The sequence below is a fragment of the Drosophila sechellia genome, chromosome 3R (genome assembly GCF_004382195.2).
Source record: "Drosophila sechellia strain sech25 chromosome 3R, ASM438219v1, whole genome shotgun sequence".
NCBI classification, from domain to species: Eukaryota; Metazoa; Arthropoda; class Insecta; order Diptera; family Drosophilidae; genus Drosophila; species Drosophila sechellia.
The window spans coordinates 20,023,003-20,043,464 of record NC_045952.1 but is presented as its reverse complement, the minus strand read 5'-3'; the positions used below and the strand labels follow the sequence as shown (position 1 = coordinate 20,043,464).

The following is a 20,462-nucleotide window of genomic DNA, read 5'->3' as shown; positions in this document are numbered from 1 at the left end:
TTTGTATTTAGTAATACCTCTTTCATTTTATCTAGTCGTTGATAACTAATCAAGTAAATCTTTTTAATAAAATGATCCAAACGCTAAAAAGTAATTCTCCAATACGAAATGGATCAACTTACAAAATAATTGGCCATATGCGAAAACCAAGAATTCTTCCCCGGCGGCCAAAGCTTCAGTTTGATGACTAAAGCATTGGGGCCAAAGAATTGGGGGAGCTGATGACAAAATTGTCTCCGCGTTTAACAAATTGGGTGACAGGCTTTGAAGTCGCCGGCATCCAGCGACAAATGACAAGCATAACAAATGAACACTGTGCGTTTTCCGCTTATTTTTTTCTGCTTCACAGATACTTCCCAGTTGTATCTTTCTGTGTTGTAAAACAACCGGGAGTGGAAGGAGTCGGTGTGGAATCTGCCAGGCACTTGAGCAAACAAAGGAGCTAACACCAGGGACTTTGGAAAAGGAGTCCGAGTACCAGGAGCAGAATCGTATGTCATAAAGTGGCAAATGCACTATTAAATTGACACATATAAGTCAGAGGCGAAGGACAAGTTACATAAGATTGCGCCAGATGGGCGGGGACTATGCACTGAGAAAAAAAACTCTGGAGTTGTAGATACAGAAGTTTATGAAGTACTCACCTTATTACTTATTAATCAATAATTTGTTTTCATATATCATTTATTAGTATACAATTATCATATTGCATAGTCCCTAAAAAATGGAAATTGCCAAATTGGAAGATAAATATTTCGCTGTTTTCAAAGTTACATAAAAATGTAGTACTTTTATATCTTTTTTTCTTTTGTTTCCTATCGAACCATATTTATTTTTCCAAGTGCCCAACTGCTGGAGTAGGCGGAAGCGTCAAATTGTCTACGGCAGCGGTACTCCCAAAAACGCGCATAAATCCCAAACGAAAAAGGCATCGACACGTGATTATGCGACCCACTTGAGTCCTGGAACCTAGTATCTGGGGAATCTGGAACCTACGACCATGGACCTTGGGCGCTACATAAAACGGATCGACGCAACTGCAGTTGAGGATGAATTATTGGTGTAAGCGAATACCCGGCTCACTTGAGAGGCAACATACCGCAACCGACCTTCGTGTCACCTGATACCACGCGTTCGCACTCAAGTTCCCTAACTAGATGAAGTCGTTCCCAGCTTGGTCAGTGCGCACAGTATATGCGGTCCGAATCCCATCCCCGAAGATCCTCAGAGTCCGGACATGTGTTTCTGGTTTGCCGGGGTGTCGGTTTTCCCGCGCATCTTTCACGGGGCCGGGCTTGTTACGGCCTATAAATCGCCGATGGCATTCCTTCGATTCTCCGGCAAGGCATGCAATATGCAATATGTTTTTGTTTGTTTACGCCAGCCGAATGCCTCTTTTTGGATGTAGCCATGGATGCGAAACTATATCAAAATAATATTATTGCCCCATTGTAGATACTTAACGATGGATAGCAGGTATTTCGAGTCGATATAATGGGCATTCCCCGTTCGCAAGTGGAACAACTTAAAATTTGGAATTTGCTTGTTTTTCGGTTGTTATTACGAAAGACAAAACTGTGTTGTTTGCAATGATCGGTCGTTTTGGGGAATCGCATCCATTAACGTCTGAAGAAATCCTCGGCTATTTGGTGATGGCTTTTTTGTGAATTATCCGGCGGGTGCTAATTAAAAACCTTCTACGGGCAACGAAAGGAGCGAGGCGAAGTCGAAGGCGAAGGCGACGGCGACCATAAAGAGCGGTGGCATGGCTTTGTGGTTTCCAACAATAATTAAAAGCAAATAAATAAACAGATTTGTTCAACGACTAATTGAAGCTCAAATAAATCAAAATCTAACTAATAGTGCGACGGGACCACCCAGAGTGCCGGGGTCCGTGTCCGTGCGTCCGGAGTGCTGACAAAAGTTGAGTTGTAATCGAAGTGTTAATAGGCCAAACGGGTTTCGTTGGGCAAACACCATCGAAGAGGCCCAAAATCGCCCGAGGGTCGGACTTGCCAGTTTTTTATTCCATTTTTATTTCATTCCATTTCTTCTGGGCATCAGCCGCAGCGACAATCTGACGAAATATCCATTTGAAAGTTGACCAGATTTGCCGACAACCTCAAACGGAGAAAGATGGAGCTAAGTTTGGGGGATTGGGCAAAACGACAGCCGTCGGAGAGGGAGAGGGGGGGGGGGCACTGAAGTTGGGGACGCAAATCGAGTTGGAGACGAAAGCGGCAGCGAGTTCGCTTCATGCTCGTTGCACTTGAACGCTTCAACGGCATTCTGATTTGTGGCTGCGGCTGCTGTGCTGTGCGGACTGCGACTGCTCCTAGTAGTGCTACTGCGAACCGGGATACCAAGCCGATCCGAACTGATCCGATGCGGACCAGGACGTGGCCATAACTCACGTGAGGAGCATCCAACGAGTGCGGGAGTTGTTTGAGGAGTCCCGCCTATGGGGTACCTCGTAATCCAATTTCGGTAGAACATAAAATTAATTAGGGGTCTTTCTTTAAATATACCCCAAATGAATATTATTTTTTACTAGATATAAAAAATATATAAGACGACAGACAAAAAACTGAAGCATACTTTATGGCGTCTTTAATGGTAAAGGCATCCTGAAATCATAATTTATCCAAAAATCTAAAACTTATATTAAATTGTATTTATTTAGTAGACTCACTACTATAATTTATCTAATTCCATTGTACCTTCATACCCCATAGGAGTCCTATTTGAAGTCAAGAACAAAATTGAAAATAAACCAGCACCAGGGGAAAGGTGAAAGTTGTTTCCCCCGTGGAGAATCGCATGGTAATCAGTTTGACCCTGCTGCACAACCCAGCCCTCCCCAAATCCCGCCCAGAATCAAAGCCCGCCGCCGTTGGGCTTCCAATATGGCGTCGCTGCCGTTTCCGCATCGCCTTGATGCCGCTGAGATGCAGCGCTGATAGACGCGCTTTAAATGCATAAAATTGCCGACTATAAATAAGATTTAATGAAACACATTTTTCGATTCCCGATTCTACACGCATCCGCATCCAATCCCCCCATATGGGGTTTACTTCGTTGTGCTCTACCATATTGTTTTGGCAAAGGATTGTGGTCGCTGGGAAGAGAAGGCGGAGCGTTTAGCCCGGCATCTTCTATGCTTCTTGAGTTATTATTGTAATTTGGCTGTGGCCAGTCGAGTGGAACGGTTGCAGTTGCAGATGCAGTTACTCCTAAAGATCCCGGCCGCGAGACACAGCGCAGAAGATGGAGAGCCGCCAGCGCTTTGGCATTTCGTGTTCATTTAAATTTTTCACAGTCTATGAAATATAATAAGTTTGCGACATGTGCGCCGCTACGTTCCCATCCCATAATTAGCCAAACGAACTTTAATTAAAAATCGGGCTCTTTTCCGTTTCGGGGGAATCTATATTTTCGGGATCACATATGGCCCACGAATGGGCTATACAATGTCTGCAGCAGATCACCACTTTCAGTTCCGTTCGGAACCACCTACGCAGAACTGCTGGCCATTCCCAATGTGTTTACGGTGGGCCAGTCCGCGTCCACTTTATGCTTTTTCGTTTCGCGCGCACATCCAAAAATTCAAATGGGCCGTATCGGAATAATGGCAAACCAACGCAACGCAACACAACAGCAGAGAAAAGACTACGCTTTTCTGGTTATTCCACTTCGATGGGTGTGCACTGTACAGTGCGTGGTGAAACTATAAGGATAATGGAGAATTTCTTACTAAGCTCACTGTACGACTTTTCTCTAAGGGAATATACTCGTAGACTTGAGAGCATTGCGAAAACTATCAGATAAATTTTATTATTGGTTTAATAACTAACTTATTTCTTAAATTTCACAACAGTTTTGTGACGCACTGCCCTACTGTGAGTGTGTGGAAAATGCCAGGGAAAATGCATAAAGCGGCGGATGTTTTCATAATTTTTAATGCTTTAGTTTTATTTAAGTGTTTATGGAGAATAACTAATGAAAAACGCCATGAATTGCATATTCCGCCGCACTCGGGTATTAATAAACGGGCGGCGTGCATGGGCCTGTGCTTGTGTTAAAGCGCAACATGATTCGCTCGATTTAAAATGCATTTCCATGCCAATGGCAACGCGCCGAGTTGCCGCCCTTTGATTTATAAAACAGGCCGTTTCCTTAGCCGATTCCCCAGTCTCGGCCGCATCCCAGATCTTCGCTCCAAGTCGCCGCTGTTTGTTTACTTAATGTCAATGCAATTAAGGGGAAATACTTTTGGGCAAATATCTCATTGCCAGCGACCGTGCGCTAAAACAAATAAGCAGTCTCGTTACTTTACAGCCAGATCTCTTATATTTCCACGCTTTAAATGCTCTTGCGAATGTTCAGTTTACACATCAAAACTTAGCTATTCTAACACAAAACAACAAGCCAGGTTGTGGGTTGGGGTGTTTCATGTTGTCCAGGTATCCAGGGCAAAGCTCTGCAAGATAAAGGGATTAAGGATTGAGATTAGTTACAAGCTTTTGGGATTAGTGTTGTATCTGAATGGCGGATCTCTTAGCTAAGATTTTGTTATTATTATTGAACAAAAAATGCAAACAAAGATCATTTAAGTGGTTTTCCGAATGTTGTCCTTGATTAAAGAACTTAGCAACACCTAGAACCTAGCATAAACACTTAAACCTAAAAAAGGAACTTACACAATCAAAACATTGAAATATAAGGCGACTACGCTGAATCACGGATCTTGCGCGGGGTTTAATGGCTTAGCTTAGGGTTCGCTACTCCGACTTCACTCCTTCTTGGGAACACTCAGCTCGTAGAAAAGCTTGCCCATGCCACCAATGCCGACAAGGGCGAGGGCGACGGTGACGCGGTAGAGCACGTTGTCCACGACGGATCCCTTGAGGAAGACGGGCTTGCCGTCCTTCTTCTGGAAGTGCTCCTGCACCTTGCGGATCTCGAAGTATCCCTTCTCGATCTGATCCTTGGGCACGGCGGCGGACCGGCGGCCAGCGGTGGTAGCGAAGCTACGGACAACAGCCTGCCGAGAGGTACGAAATGTGCGGTTAGTTCTGAGGCTCCGGTGAACTTACGTAATTGCATGTTTGTAATGGGATCTCCAGTGTTTCGAAACTCATGCTTTTCCTCCAGTAAGGTGTGTAGAGTAATGTAGCATCCATAAATTACTTACTCTCGACAGGTTCATCATTTTGCTTGGGTTTATTTTTAAGATTTAGCAAAAAGTGAGCTGTTTTCCTGGGCGAAAAATATCGGTCTCGAATATGACAGCTGACAACTGGAGATATATCGATGTCTTATCGATACATCGATGCCGATATTTCCAGCAGTTTGGCATTCACCCGGAAATTCCTATTTATTTTAATAAACAATTTAAGCAGCTGCCTATAAAAACATTTATTTATAATTCCATAGCGTTACTAAAATACGAACGTTGCCATGGGCTTCCTCACAGTATTAAAAAAGATGCGACAGAAGGAGAAGGAAATGCGCATACTGCTGCTGTGAGTTCCATGGTTTATACAAAAAATAAATAGTGATTCATGTATTGACTTTCTAATAGAGGTCTGGATAATGCCGGCAAGACGACAATCCTGAAGCGCTTTAATGGCGAACCGATAGACACTATCTCACCAACACTGGGATTTAACATAAAAACCTTGGAGCACAACGGCTACACCCTGAATATGTGGGATGTCGGTGGGCAGAAGTCCCTGCGATCCTACTGGAGGAACTACTTCGAGTGCACTGATGGTTTGGTCTGGGTGGTGGACAGTGCTGACAGGATGCGCCTAGAGTCCTGCGGCCAGGAGCTGCAAGTTCTGCTCAAGGAAGAGCGACTAGCTGGAGCCACACTCCTGGTTCTCTGCAACAAACAGGATCTACCGGGAGCCCTCTCATCCAATGAAATTAAAGAGGTTCAAGCTCATTGATTTTTAATTTAAACAACAGTTTAATATACTTTATACTTGAAGATACTACACCTAGATGATATCACCACACATCATTGGCTGGTGGCCGGGGTTAGTGCAGTGACTGGCGAGAAACTGCTTAGCTCCATGGACTGGTTGATCGCCGATATAGCTAAGCGTATATTCACTTTGGATTAAATACAACTTATTTTACTTCCTTATTTCTCGACCAAGTACATTTTGTATAGCTTCTCCTGCTTTTCGTCCGCAAAATTGGGCTTAAAGTTCACCTTGTGTATGGATATAAATCCCTCGTCTAGGGCGGGTTCCTGGTACTTTTTCTTCATCATGTTAAATACCATGTCCTTGATTTTGGGGCGCGCGGAGTCTGACAACTCTCGGAAAGCTATATTGTGCTTCACTTGAGCGACAGACACACTCATTACTAGGCAGCGACAAGGAATCATCTTATCGCTGGCCAACTGCAAGAATTTTTTCCGAGAAGCTACATCCACATTAGTGTTATCCACCACACATGATTGGCCCGAGTCCAGGAAGCGTTTACAGGCAGTCAGGCAGTTTTGAGTGCTACCTAATGTATCCGCATTGACGATTTTGTAGCCACGCGATTGAAAAAAGGAGGAACAAAAGTGGCTCTTTCCGGATCCAGGCAGACCTACCATGATGACCAGTTCACACGGATGGTCATCGAAGGTTAAGTCATCCGGATCAAGCAGAGACAATTGCTCCTGAACGCTAGTGGGATCAAAGTCCGGCTTATTCCACTGCTCCACTTGTTTGCCCAGGAAATGAACCTCTGGAGTGTAGAATGAAATTCCCACGTTGGCTGCAAAAAGTCTGTCCACTAAAGAGTGATCTTTGCGCTGCTTGGTGGCTCCCTTGCCCGTCTCCGGTCTTCCAGCTGCATCGCCGACGAAGAAACAGCGATCTTCCTGGATCTCAACGCCATCATTCAGTTCACTCTTTAAGTGCTGCCACATTCCCGTCAAGGGTTTGCGATAAAATCCATCACCTATGGCTATAAATACTTGAATTGGAACTCCCAGTTTAGCCACAATTTTCTTAATCTTGACCTTAAAATCATCTAGGTTGATTTTTCCGCGAGCAATGCCTCCTTGGTTTGTGAAGAGACAGATTTTAAACCCATCCTTGTGGAGATTCTTTAGTTTCTCCGGCACTTCGGGAAATATGATCTGCCAGTCTTCGGTGTTTTTGGGGAAAACCAGTCCCGATTTGGTTTTTATAATGGTGCCGTCCATGTCGTAGCCAGCTATCTTTTCAGAAGCTTTCACGCCGGCGCTGGTAAAGATCACCAGCTTACCATTACCAGCTGAGTCCCACCTCTCGGATTTCTCGGAAGGTGATAGTGTTGTGGACAAGGGCTCAGTTTTCTCCTTGTCATCCTCCGGTGGAGGGTTAAAGACCACCTCGAAGGGATGCCTGCCGTAAACAATCTCCACTAAGTCTCCGTGCTTCAGCTCACACTCCGAGTTCTGCATGACCATCAGACCATTGACGCCGCACGGATTAACTCCCAGGACTTTTAGTGAAACTACAGCCTTCTTTAGGTCCACTTGCAGTTGGATCTGTCGCTTCGAGCATTTGGAATCTCGGATGCCGGTCTCCCGGCTGCGTCCCACGAAATTCTCCCCAGCGGTCAGATGTATTGCGTGGTGTTCCGGCTCAGTGGGTTTAAGGGTGCATATCCTGGCGGCCACATCCTTGCCAGCTTTTCCAACGGATCGGTTTAGGTATTTAGCCATAGACATTTTGATTAATTAATAAATGAGAGTATTGCTTAATATTGGCACACAAATTTTCTAGGACGCGCGTAGTGTGACCTAATTTGGCATCAAACGAAGAAGAAATGGTCATTCACACAGCCATATGTACATTTAAATGCAAGTGGTTTTTATATATCTAAATTGAAAAATAAAATTACTCTATATAAAAATCGGAGCATAGGCTCTGGTGAAACCCTTCAAGTAATCTTATATCCATCAAAGATAGCTTATAGTAATAGTGTCACTTAAACATTATTATTCGATATTTAAACGCAGACAAAATTTTGTTCCGAATACTCCAGAAAGTTTCAGGAAACGTAAATGCAAAGAAACTGTTTCTCTTTGCGCGTAAGTTACCACCTTTACATACAAAACATTAATTAAAATTATTCCTTCCGATCAGCCCTTCCTTCGGGGAGTCGGTGATCTGTGTGCAGTGTGTAAACCCATTCGAGAATTTCGCAACTCGGCTGCTTTAAAATATGCTGCTGCTGCTGCTGCAGCTCCGAAAATACGTCCTGGAAAAGTTCCTCCAAAAATGGTCAAATTGAGGAAGCAATTTCAGGCGGACAACGATTTACCGATTTTTCTAAAAGGCGGCAGTATGGATAACATATTATACAGACTTACCTGGGTGCTTTGCTTCCTCGGCATAGGTGGCGATGTTTGGTTGTGGCTTGGCTATATCATCGCCTAAAATGAACAGAGATCATGCAAACAAGCCCATAAGACACAAATACTCAATACACGAATGCAAATACGAATTGTAACAACACATACAATAGTTAACTAGTATCGTTTCTGTGCATAGGTAGTTCAAATACGGAAAATCAATCAATACAATAATAATATTGTGCATTACTTCAAAGTGTTCATTGGAGTTTTTAAATTAAGCCGCCACTATTTTGACATTCACATATCAGCAAACTTAAACTTTTGGTGTTATATCGGCTCACAAAGCAGCTGGTCACACTGCTTGAACAACTTGCACTTTTGTCGGCATTTCTTAACTGCATATTTTTTCACTTTTAAAAGGTAAGTACGCACGAAATTCCTTACTAATTATGTTTTCCAGTTAAAACACGAATACCCGGTGGGTTTTTGTTTGTTTTGCGATTGACTAACCTCGTAGTTTTTAAACATTCACTTATTCCATGGGATCTGCCAGTTCTTCACGTTTTCGGGCTCCATATTAGCCATAGTTTTGTTTTCTATATTCTTTTGGTAAAACGCCGCTTAACTGCCACATCTGCAGTTTAGCCGGCTTGCTGGAGATAAAATTGCATCATCATTAAGTTTTCATGTGTTCCCCGAGTTATTTGGCTTTTCTTCCAAATTAAAGTAGCCTTTTCACATTTTCCAGTTGGGCGACAAGTAATGTAAAGACTTCAAATATAATACTCGAAAATTCCCAATAATGTTTTGGCTAAGAGGGCTACAGAGATCCCGGCAGCAACTGAACAGGCTGTGTCATTTCCGTAGTCGTCTAAATTACGGGACCAGTCCCAGTATTCGCTCAGTCCAAACGCCAATCTCCAGAAGTTTGGGATTTTGTAGCTCCCTCGTTCGTTACAGGTATTTGCCAGGTGTTATCTAAAGCCCATGTATCTAATCGGTCCTGTTCGCCATATGATATATTTGCAGCTGCAGTAGCAACCTTCCCCAACCCGCTGAGATGGCCAGTAAAACCGCCCACTTCGTCCTGCCCAACACGCAGCCCATTGCCGATTTGGACTGCAAGAGTGCCTTCGAGAATCTCACTGAGAAGGAGAAGCTCTACGCCCACCACTTCAGCCAGGCCTCCTGGGACGGCGGACTCATTGCCTTGATCCAGTCCAGTCCGGAGGCGCCGCTCATCTTCTCCTTGCTGCACCGCATTTTCCTAGCCGAAAAGATTCCGGTTCTTAGGGCGAAAGCCCTGGAGGCGGGAGTGTCTGCTGATGATTTTACGGTATGCCACAGGAGAGATTCTTATTCTCGAAAATAAATATTAATTTTGCTCACTTTCAGGCCTTCCTAGTGTACGCCTGCGGTGTGTTCGCCAACGCGGGCAACTACAAGGGTATGGGCGACAGCAAGATCGTTCCCAATCTCTCCGAGAAGCAATTTGAGACCATAGTAAAGGCATCCGCTGCTTACACCGATGAGCCGCGCGTTGGCAAGATCTTCGAGAAGGTCAAGAATCTGATTTATGCGCTCGAGTCGCGAAACGAGATCCTGGGCTTTGCTCCCGACGGAATCACCACCTACTGGTCGGACAACTGCACCAAGGAGGACTCCGAGATCGTGAACGCTTGGTTGACCTCAAAGCGTATCGAACCATACATGTGCCGCACCTTCAAGATAGTTGAAAATGGTCAAACCGTCTACGATGTAAAGCTGGGCTCCGTGGCGGAGTCCACGCAGGATGGGATCACACTTCCGCTGGAAGAGTACAATGGCAACAAGTTCAGGGTGACCCGCGGTGATTACCAGAAGCTACTGCAGCGCGTCAACCAGCATCTGCTGCAGGCCCAGAAGTACGCAGCCAACGAAAACGAGTCCAAGATGATCGAGCACTATGTCCGATCCTTTGAGCAGGGCTCGCTGGACGAGCACAAGAACGGATCGCGTTGGTGGATCAAGGACAAGGGACCTGTCATCGAGACCTACATTGGTTTCATTGAGACATACAGGGATCCTGCCGGAGGACGGGCTGAATTCGAGGGCTTCGTGGCCATGGTGAACAAGGAGAGTTCGGCGAAATTCTCCGAGCTGGTGAATCGCGCCGAGAAATTAATAGAGTACCTGCCCTGGACGGAGCCTTACGAGAAGAACTCTTACCTGAAGCCAGACTTCACTTCCCTAGATGTCCTCACATTTGCCGGCAGCGGAGTACCAGCGGGCATCAATATTCCCAACTACGACGAAATCCGCCAGGATGAAGGCTTCAAGAACGTCTCGCTGGGCAATGTGCTGGCCAACATCAACCGCAAGGATCCCATTCCCTTCCTCACCGAGGAGGATCAAACTCTGATGAAAGAATACAAGGTGAAGGCTTTCGAGGTGCAAGTGGGCCTCCATGAACTCCTAGGCCATGGTAGTGGCAAGCTGTTCCGTATCGACGAGAACGGCGTGTACAACTTTGACAAGGAGAACACTAAGAACCTGGTCACCGGTCAACCCATCGCCAAGTGGTATCTTCCCGGAGAAACTTACGACACCAAGTTCGGAGCAATTGGCTCCTCATACGAGGAATGCCGCGCCGAGGCCGTGGGCTTGTATCTCTCCCTGCAGCGTGACATCCTAGAGATCTTTGGCTTTAAGGATAAGGCCGAGCAGGACAACATTATCTATGTCAACTGGCTGAGTCTCATCTGGAACGGCATGGGTGTGGCTCTGGAGATGTTCAACCCGAAGTCCAAGCTGTGGCTCCAGGCGCACTCTCGCGCTCGCTTCGTGATCATGAAGGTGCTGCTGGAGGCAGGTGAAGGACTCGTTAAGGTCGAGGAAACCGAAAAGGGCAAGAACCTTTTGCTGACGGTGGATCGCAGCAAGATCGATACAGTGGGCAGGAAGGCGCTGGGCGATTTCCTGACCAAGCTGCAGGTGTACAAATCCACCGCCGACATCGAGGCAGCTTCCAAGATGTACGAACACTACTCGAAGGTCGACGAGAGCGGATCGCATCCGTGGGCCAAGTGGCGTGATATCTGCCTGGCGCACAAGAAGCCTCGTATGATCCTCGTCCAGGCCAACACGGCGATCGGCCAGGACCAAAAGGTCCAGCTGAAGACCTACGAGCCAACCCACGAGGGGTACATCCAGTCATGGGTGGAGCGGTACCCCAACACTGACATCGACGATCTTCTGGAGAGCATCGTGGAGAAGGACAAGAAGTATTTCCCGACCGCCTTCAACAACTGAGAACATTTCGCATTTAACATTTTCGCCTTCATTATCAATTCAATTTGTTAACTATGATTTTGAAAAAAATATATAAATATATAGTCATCTAAAGACCAACAAAAAAATTTACAAATTTTAAAGTGTTTTTATTGTAGAACGAAGTAGGTATTCTTTATTTCGTAGTGAATGGTAGTTAAAGATCGTTTTTGCCATTCACCGAAAACATTGACAAAGGACTTGAATTTAATTGGTTGTATATTTTTATTCGCGAATCCTGACGACCTACAAGATTGCTGGAATGTCATAATAGCTCCACAATTAAGATTGTAAATATAATTACAAATACTACAATTTGTTCATTGGATGTGTTCATAGTAGCCAATCAAAAAATATTTGTTTTATTTTATTTTGTTTATCGTTTCTATTCAATTTCTGTATTCATTGTTTTGACCACCATGGCAACCGGTAGAAATCGTGGTAACCACACTTTCAACATCGGACAGCCGCAATTCCAGGTGCCTCATTCGTTGTGCATGGAGCACGACTTTTTTAGCTCCCAGCTGTTCCGAAAAATGCAGCACGACCTGGAGAAGGTGAACCGCAGCAAGGAGCTCTCCAAAGTGAGTCCCTTAACCCGATACTTTATCGAGGAGGCAGCGATGACGCAGGAAATGCAAGATCTTAAGCGTGCGGAGTTTGTGGAGAAGAAACGTCGCCAGCAATTGCGGCGGGATTGCGAGGAACTGCGCAACCTAGCGGAGCAACTGCGCCTGGCAGCCATTTCCAGGGATATAGCCGAGAATTTGGAGGAGAGAAAACGTCGCCGACAGCTAGACATCAAATTGGAAGCCGAGGAGGTGTCCCAAGAGCGCTGTCTGCTGGAGGCCAAGGAATATGAGAAGGAAGTGGCTCTTAAGGAGGAACAACGCCGCCTTAGGGAGTCCTTGGCTGAACAAATGGAGGAGAACCGTCGGCGGCGCCAAAAAGAGCACGCTCAGGTGATGAACGACAGGGAGCTTAGCCTTCTGATGCAAAAGCAAATCCAGGAAGAGGATCGAGCCCAGGAGCTGGAGACGCAGAGAAAAAAGCTACAGAAGCGGCAGGACATGCTGCAGTCCATCAAGGAGAAACAGGAACTCAGAGAATGGCAGCGAGCTCAATACAACCAGGAGTTGGGTAACCTAGTCCAGAAGCAAAGTGAAATGGAGCGCAGGAAACTCCAGCTGGAGGCTGAACGCCAGGAGATTCAACGCAAAAATCAAGAAATCAGTATTCGTTTGGGCCAGCAAGTCCTAGAAATCGAAGTAAGTCTTGAAGTGTTTTTTTGATTAAATCAATAAAGCTAACTCTTATTGCAGAACAAAAAGCGCCATCGCGACAATCTGCTGCTGGATCTGTTGGAGGCGGAGTACACGGCCAAAAGTGACGAGCGTTATCGCCAACAAATACAGCAGGAGCAGATGTCTCGCCGGCGCACCAGAGAGGAATTGGATCGCTATCGCCAGGAGGTGGAGCATCGTAAGATGGCCGAAATGCAGATGAAGCGGGCGGAAATGGCTGCGCGGAAGGAGGAGGCGCCGGATACAATCAACCAGGGGTCCGAGAAGCAACTGGATGAATATCGCAGACGCCGGGCCCATGGAGCCTCCTTGCTGGCTATGATTGAGGATAATCACCGGAAGCGGGCGGAGGCCACCGCTGAAAATGTTCAGTACTTTGACATGAAGGCCAAGATCGATGCCGAGCAGGAGGAGCGCATCAAACAGGAGCGTTTGGCCATGTTAAGCCAGGTTCCTTCCTCCGTGCTTCGATATCTACCCAAGCATGTCCTTAACTCCACGGATAGAGAGCATTTCTGCCTAAATGACGCTCAGGCACGGGGCGGTGGCGATTCCTAGTCAGTGGCATAGTTCCAAAATGTAATTCTAAGATGGTCATGTTTATTTTTGGCTTCCAAAAATATATTATTTAAAATTAAGCGCCGTTGTGTCTACGTGACGTGTATCATTTAGGCTAGCGGAGATGCCAGACCGTCGCCTGTGCTGCCTGGCCGATATTTTGCTCGATTGCAAACCTCGATTAAAAGGCTATTCTCACTGATCGCGCATCTGTTGTTTTATATATATTTCATTTATGTTTTATTTCATTTTGAGAGCTCGGCTTAATAACCGCTTCATAAATGCTGAAAAAGTATTTTTGCAGCCCAATCAAATGTTATCTGTAAGTGACAGATTTTGTCGAATTGACTCTTAACTATTTCTTTACAGCATACTAATTGCATTAAAAAAAACTTAACTTAAAAAAAATATATAATAGAGATACGTTTATTTTGACTGGTATACCAATATATGTATTTTTATAAAAGATACAGCAAGTACTGCGGAAGTTTGTCGCTGGTGCAGAAGCTCGTTTGTGTGAATAGCTTCTTTTCCAAATCAGTGGTACCGTGCACTATCGAAACCAAAACATCTCTAACACGCCCAGAATCGGACTATCGATACTATCCCGAGTCTTAGCTGACGCTGGTCTGGTTTTATTTTATGTTAACGGGAGTGATCTTGCGTACAAACAATAACACGGAATCGCGGTGAAAGGGCGTTGCACAAATGACAGTGTTTTGGCAAAATGCCCGGGCTAGTTTTGACCACGTTTAGCAGTGCCTAGAAAGCAAAGTGCGCGACGCTAAAACAAGAGAACCGCGACAAAACAAAACGCAGAAACGCATAAAAGTGAAAAAAAAAAGCGAACGCAGACAGCGAACGCAGACAGCGAACTTTGGACACAGACAATCGCAAACACACGGGGAAAACAAAGAAAAACTAAGAAATGTCGGCGCAGCGTCTAAATGCAGCAGAGCGGGATTTGGAGAAGTTCATCAAGTTCCTGGTCTTGAAGTCCACCCAGGTGGTGGTGCAGTCCCGACTGGGCGAGAAGATGCAGACGCAGTGCAACCCACTGGCGGGCAGCGATTGGTTCAACATAGCCGTGCAGGATCATCCGGAGGTCCTGGACGAGACCAAGCGGGCTCTGAACCTAAAGACGGGAGAGAGCATTCTGCAGCGCCTGCCGTTGTGCGTTGAAATATCCCTGAAAACGACTGAGGGTGACCAGATGGTGTTGGAGGTGTGGTCCCTGGACCTGCTCCAGCCCCAGAATGGTTCCTCTCCGGCCACCAATGACCTGAACCCCGAGGGTCAGACCCTAAAGGCGGCCCACGCCATCTACAACCGCATGGGCATCATGCTCAAGTCCCTCATATCGTTGACCCGCACCACGCCCGCCTACAAATTATCCAGGCGCCAGTGCCCCGACTCGTATGGCATCTTCTACAGGATCTACGTGGACAGGCCGCAGGTCCACACCCTGGGCGAGGGTCACAAGCACGTAAAGATCGGACAACTCAGCACGATTGTTGGCTCGCTGGTTATGTCCGTGGCCTACCGCACAAAGCTGACCATTTCGCCCACGGCTGCCCAGTCAGAGAGCAACACCATCATGCTGAAGTCGGATCACTTTAGACCCGCCACGGATGCCAATACACCTGGCAACCAGCAGCAGACTCAAAATGGCACAGCCGTGGCCAAGAAATTGGGCTTGGGTGCCCTCAATCCTGCCCAGGGAACAGCCGATCGGCGGTTTATTGATATAGAGAAGCCGTTGCGACCGGGAGCCTTCACAGATATGGGCAAACTAAAGCAGTACACTGAAGATGACTTTGTGTTGCCGGAAACCCCGCCTTTCGAGTGGCTTTTGCGAGGACGCGGCTCCGTGGAGTCCCTCAATCGCCTGGATAACAATTCGGTCGCCAGTGTGAACAGCAGTAATAACAACAATAATACGCAGGATATTAAATTCAACCAGATCAGCAATCTCAACAACAACTCGGCGGGCTTCAAGAGCTTCGAGAAGAACTCGGAAAACTCAGTATCGCCAATAAAGAGCCTGCTGATCCCCGCCAGCGCCACATCCACATATCGTCACCATTCAGAGCCTTCGCTACAACCACCGCCTGATGATGATAATCTGCTAAAAGAGCTCCACTTCCCGTTCGCCTCGCCCACGTCGCACGTAAACGATCTGGCCAAGTTCTACAGGGAATGCTATCATGCGCCACCGCTGAAGGGCCTCAATGAACTGCAGGCAGAGATCTCTTCAATTTCCTCGACCCCGCCAGCATCCAGTGGCTCCGGCGGTGTAGCAGCATGCGGTCCGACGGCGGCGGCCACAGCGATCACCACCAGTGCCGCTGATGCCAGCGCCATGGACGATCTGTCCCGGCAACTGGAGCAATTCGAGACCTCGCTGGAGGATTACGACAAGCTGGTCTCGCAGTTCGGGCTAACGGGCTCCTCATCGACGGGTAGTCGCAGCAGTGGTGGGCTCCAAATGAGCAACTGAGTGAAATAATGCCTCTAGTTATGTCATTAGTTAGTTTTTATTTATAGAAGGGCGGTCAATATGCAGAGAGGCAAGGACAAACTAAAATATCAAGGACGACTTTAGAAAGATTGCTTGGAAAAGTAGAGGTCTAAAGTTTAGCATTTCTCTCAACCTTTTAAAATCAGTTTTCAGTTATGTATTTCGATAAGGGATGTAAGATCGATTTTACTGCATAATTTCCTGTTAAGAAAGCGGAATGTTTATATTTTTTTAAAAACCACCTACTTTCTTATCAGCCAAGCAACGTTGCATAATGATTAAATAATGTATCCGAAGAACTGGATTTCAGACCTATACTTTGGCGTGAGCCCTCGCATATAAATGTTCTAAGATTGTCAATAATGATTGTCAATGGCATATTTATATATGCCATTGTGTTAAGTAGAGTTGATAGGCTGCTATTTGATATTACCCACTATGTAAATACTATATATATAGGCTTTTGTAGGCTCTAGGACCGTATAAGATGTATATACATAGGAGTACAGAGCTCATGTCACGTTTCAAAGTTTCCGATGCAGCAGTTTAGACCCTAGACACAAATACATAAGTAAGTGACCCATGCAAATGCATATAGATGGCTATATAGCTTGTGCATATGGTAGTAAGTTGGGCGTACTCGTCGCTTGTTTGATTGTTTGTTTGTTTCTTTGTTCAAGTGCCTTTCGCCTGCTTGTGAGTGAAAAAATCGTGTATGTACATAAATAGCTATAGATTACAGCAATTAATCAGAAAGCCAAAAGGTTTATTTCTGCCGGAAGTCAGCAAGTAAGAACGGTTCGATCTATGCAAATGCATATCCACTAATAATCGAAAGACTTGAAGCATAACGAAATATAGCTATCCTAACTTTGTTGGCACTGTCAGGAAGTTGAAGAGAGCAGCTAGTGTTTTCTTTTATCTTAAATCGTTGGTCGCTGTTGCTTATTTATTTGGTTTACAATTGCAAAATTATGCCTATGAGAATCGAAATTCGAGTATACATTAAAAGAACACTAAACGATAAGAGTAAGAACCTTTATACATACATATAAACAATGAATAAAAGCAATTGTTAATCAAGACACTAATCAAAATGTTTACTTCTGTGCTTAGGGGCGTGTCACTTGTTGATTGTGCCACGTACTATATATAGTGTGTGCCCTAAAGTTACCCTAGCCAAACGCTAATGTACACATGCTTATATATCGAAGTACCTAGACCATGCCGGATCACACCTCCTGAAGCCCTGGGGTCATGTGACTAACCCACCCACTGGAGATGCGAGGCGAGCGGAGTTTATGAAACACTCCCCCGAAAGGGTTTTTCCATCGCCCTAAACTGGTTATGGTTTGTTTTCATTTTGCATACTCACTTTATCGCTCTGACTGGTATTCTATCACTCAATCGAAATCGCTTATTGTATAATGTACGTCAGAATCAAGAATGTTGCGCTGCACCTGCTTACCTGGCAGTTTGTTGTGGTCGTTATCAATTAACATGCGATTAGTATTCCCGATCTCCCCCAGCTGACGACCCTCCCAGCGATGGATCGTACTTACACATCTTTGGGCTAATCTCTGGCACTACGGGTATTTGCGCACTCCGCCCGGGGAGATTGCAGTCTCTTGTTTAGCATTTCTAGCAGCTGAATTCCCATTGCGAATTAACGTCACCATGGCAACGGCAACGACATCGTAGAGGCTAAATAGTTTTATTTTTAACTAAGCACATATACGAGCGTACATATATGTTTACTACTTTTCTGTTCTGTCGGCCGATCGGCGGCGACTATCTGCTGCTTGGCTTTGTGCCCGATTCCTTCTTTCGAGTGCTAATGACATTGTCATAGTGCAAAACAAATGGACAGCTGTGCACGCTTCGCGCTGCCTTCACGTGAGTGGGTGGGCCAAACAGTTCACCTGGGCTGGTTCAGGTGGGGTTTGGGAGTCATCTGTAGGAGTGATAAGTTAGCAAAGCAGTTCTCCAGTGGTTATCAGTCAAATAAACAAGTTATGTAAAGTTGGTGGTTGAGGGAAGCTAAAAATATCTAACTTGTAGACACTCTATCTTTATTAATAGAACGCGTGTTTTGATTGTCAGCTTTCATGCTATATATATATATAAATATTAATAATGATAGTTTTTGTGTGATAACAGAAATGAATACTTATAATTTAGCTGTTCGCCCAGCAGCAGTTTCAGTATTTGAAATATTTTTTTTTAAGGTTTTTTATAGACTTTTTGATAGAGAATGGAATGTGTCTGCTTTCTGAGGGGCATGGCGAAATGCTTTCAGTTTCTACGAACCACTTGGCTTGGGGATGCCGAGAATAGAACAACAGCATTTGCCCCGGTAATGAACTTTGTAATGGGTCCGAAAGATAAAACTTAACGATCGCACCTTGGCGACAACAGGTCGTCGGCACTGCATTTGTGTGCGGATGGCACTTGAGTATACACAGGCACACCACACAGACACACAGATTTTGAGTTGGCTTTCGGCTTTAATTGTCCAACATTTTCGCCGAATGCCTTTGTTTGCAGTTCGCTGTTGCCAGGCGCCAAAATGGTGACGCGCTGCCAACAATTGAATGTATTTATTTGCCTTTTGGCTTCGGACTGCATATGAAATGCAAAATTTGGCAGGCGGGAAAATTGCTTTCGAATGTCTCGTTTTTTACTCGCTTTTTATTCGCTCTTTCCCTTTCTCGCCTGCCGGTGCCAACGCTCCAAATTCACTGCCCACGGGAACCGGATTGCACACTCCGTCCCGGAAATCCCCGATTTCCCCCTTTTCCGGCGCCCACGCACCTCAAATTGAATTATTTACAGTCTGGCCTCGAAAAACCGGTGGCTGCTAAAAGAAAAATAACTTTTTTCTTGGGAAAAAGTTCATGTTCTAATAGCTTGTTAGTTGGTTTGCTAACATATATGTACTTACTATGTAGCAATATAAAAGTCTAGCAATTACATTACATATATTTACATCGTGATCTAATCTGAAATCGAATTATTTCGAAACAAGTTATCAATAAAACGTTATGTTTAGTTTCGTTAAGTGCGTCGGGTTGTAGAGGTCATACTGTATCTTCTGGGGGCAGCGGAATTTTTTGATGTATTCACGTGCCGAGGTAAACCGTTTCAGTTCAAGTAAAACCCCCCGTAAGGTGGATTTCAGTTTCGAAATTTCTTGATAAGCTCGCTCGAGCAATAACGATAAACAACGAATGGCGATAAGACAGGGCCAAAATGCAATGCGGACGCGGTCAGCGAGTATAATTGCGTTTTTTATGCAACGCGACCGCATATTTGGAATTTTTGATGTCGCGCCCAGAAACCGACCAAAAAGATGAATGGACGAGCTTGGAAGCTCAGATTTTAAGCTTTTCCCGCAGCTGCAATCGTTTCGAGCTCCAAGAGAAACCCACGTTTCACAGAGGCGTCTGAAAGTAATAAGAGCCGTGTAAAATATTTGTTCTAGCATACAGCGAGATCACAATGGTTTGGTTTTTCAAAAAACCACTTGGCTGGTAGCCAGGGGATCAAAGATCCAATTATTATTATATCTACTACATTAGTTCCAGTTGATAACACTATCGAAACATTGCTGCAATGCATTGGCATTACATTGGAAATGATTAAATGGAAAAACCCCCTTGAAAAAATTCCAACCTGCTCCTCTGCCAGCACCAGCACCAGTTGTCCATCTGGTTTGCCGGCTTTGGAACGCAGCTGCAATAATAGAGAGCATAATTGCATTTATTTTTAGACACCCACTGCAACTGCACTGCATCCGCTGGAAGTTTTCACATTCCACGCCGATTCCCATATGCCTCAGCATGTTGCTCATACGCCCGAGTCACCGCTTGAATGTGGATGGGGGGCTTGCCTTGGCGAATTTTTGGTAAACAACAGCATAAAATCATGCGTAATAAACTTACAGCTACGCGTTGCTACGTGCCGAAAGTCTCGCAGTTCCCCGACTTCCAGGTTCCACCACCTTTTTCCAAGCATGTGACAGTGAGCACTGAAAAAAATATATATGTATGTATCTACCAAATGGATGCCACACTGTGTCAGAGCAAACGTTTAAATAAACTAGGTTCAGGATGAGCGTTAAGAATATGCGTTAAAATATACAAATTTATTTCTCAACAGCATAGTTAAATAGTTAAGTAAGACATATGCTGTAATATGGGGTTACATATTTTTCAGTGCTAGATTGTGGATGGTATTGGATCTCGTTCTTATGGCGGTTGTTGTTCGTCCGTCTCGCTCGCACAACCGGCGGCCTTGTGGGACACCTTGTTTGTTTTTTGTTATGCTGGAAAAAAACTCATTTAATAATAATAAATAAAGGCGACTGACAAAAGAGTGAGATTGATAAACAAAGAGCGCCGCGCTGATCGATTCG

At 45.2% G+C, this 20,462-nt stretch overlaps 7 protein-coding genes across 9 annotated transcripts; 5 read left to right on the top strand and 2 right to left on the bottom strand.

Annotated features, from left to right (window-relative positions):
• Nucleotides 1-4,327: 4,327 nt before the first annotated feature.
• On the bottom strand, nt 4,328-5,306 carry LOC6607275 (cytochrome c oxidase subunit 7A, mitochondrial). The gene is made up of 3 exons (XM_002032018.2): nt 5,195-5,306; nt 4,701-5,044; nt 4,328-4,480 (listed from the first exon to the last, which is right to left on the bottom strand). Exons 1-2 carry the CDS (start codon nt 5,210-5,212, stop codon nt 4,793-4,795), a joined length of 270 nt encoding a protein of 89 aa, XP_002032054.1. The 5' UTR covers nt 5,213-5,306; the 3' UTR covers nt 4,328-4,480; nt 4,701-4,792.
• Nucleotides 5,307-5,359: 53 nt separating this feature from the next.
• Nucleotides 5,360-6,154, top strand: LOC6607274 (ADP-ribosylation factor-like protein 2). The gene is made up of 3 exons (XM_002032017.2): nt 5,360-5,525; nt 5,585-5,939; nt 5,997-6,154. Exons 1-3 carry the CDS (start codon nt 5,461-5,463, stop codon nt 6,129-6,131), a joined length of 555 nt encoding a protein of 184 aa, XP_002032053.1. The 5' UTR covers nt 5,360-5,460; the 3' UTR covers nt 6,132-6,154.
• Nucleotides 5,951-7,812, bottom strand: LOC6607273 (uncharacterized protein F21D5.5). The gene has a single exon (XM_002032016.2). It carries the CDS (start codon nt 7,721-7,723, stop codon nt 6,152-6,154), a length of 1,572 nt encoding a protein of 523 aa, XP_002032052.1. The 5' UTR covers nt 7,724-7,812; the 3' UTR covers nt 5,951-6,151.
• A 136-nt stretch (nt 7,813-7,948) lies between these two features.
• LOC6607272 (cytochrome c oxidase subunit 7A1, mitochondrial) lies at nt 7,949-8,597 on the top strand. Its single transcript, XM_002032015.2, has 2 exons — nt 7,949-8,086; nt 8,142-8,597. The coding sequence occupies exons 1-2, from the start codon at nt 8,060-8,062 to the stop codon at nt 8,433-8,435; spliced, it is 321 nt and encodes a 106-aa protein (XP_002032051.2). The 5' UTR covers nt 7,949-8,059; the 3' UTR covers nt 8,436-8,597.
• Nucleotides 8,598-8,693: 96 nt separating this feature from the next.
• Nucleotides 8,694-11,737, top strand: LOC6607271 (dipeptidyl peptidase 3). Of its 2 annotated transcripts, XM_002032014.2 has the most exons (4): nt 8,712-8,773; nt 9,102-9,313; nt 9,383-9,689; nt 9,749-11,737. In XM_002032014.2, exons 2-4 carry the CDS (start codon nt 9,156-9,158, stop codon nt 11,642-11,644), a joined length of 2,361 nt encoding a protein of 786 aa, XP_002032050.1. In that variant the 5' UTR covers nt 8,712-8,773; nt 9,102-9,155; the 3' UTR covers nt 11,645-11,737. The 2 variants fall into 2 exon arrangements, with proteins under 2 accessions (XP_032577416.1, XP_002032050.1); XM_032721525.1 differs by lacking the exon at nt 9,102-9,313 and having other exon boundaries at nt 8,694-8,773.
• Nucleotides 11,738-11,849: 112 nt separating this feature from the next.
• LOC6607270 (trichohyalin) lies at nt 11,850-13,604 on the top strand. Of its 2 annotated transcripts, XM_032722543.1 has the most exons (3): nt 11,850-11,952; nt 12,096-12,930; nt 12,985-13,604. In XM_032722543.1, the coding sequence occupies exons 2-3, from the start codon at nt 12,160-12,162 to the stop codon at nt 13,522-13,524; spliced, it is 1,311 nt and encodes a 436-aa protein (XP_032578434.1). In that variant the 5' UTR covers nt 11,850-11,952; nt 12,096-12,159; the 3' UTR covers nt 13,525-13,604. The 2 variants fall into 2 exon arrangements, with proteins under 2 accessions (XP_032578434.1, XP_002032049.1); XM_002032013.2 differs by lacking the exon at nt 11,850-11,952 and having other exon boundaries at nt 12,027-12,930.
• A 525-nt stretch (nt 13,605-14,129) lies between these two features.
• Nucleotides 14,130-17,136, top strand: LOC6607269 (autophagy-related protein 13 homolog). The gene has a single exon (XM_002032012.2). It carries the CDS (start codon nt 14,453-14,455, stop codon nt 16,022-16,024), a length of 1,572 nt encoding a protein of 523 aa, XP_002032048.1. The 5' UTR covers nt 14,130-14,452; the 3' UTR covers nt 16,025-17,136.
• Nucleotides 17,137-20,462: the final 3,326 nt, after the last annotated feature.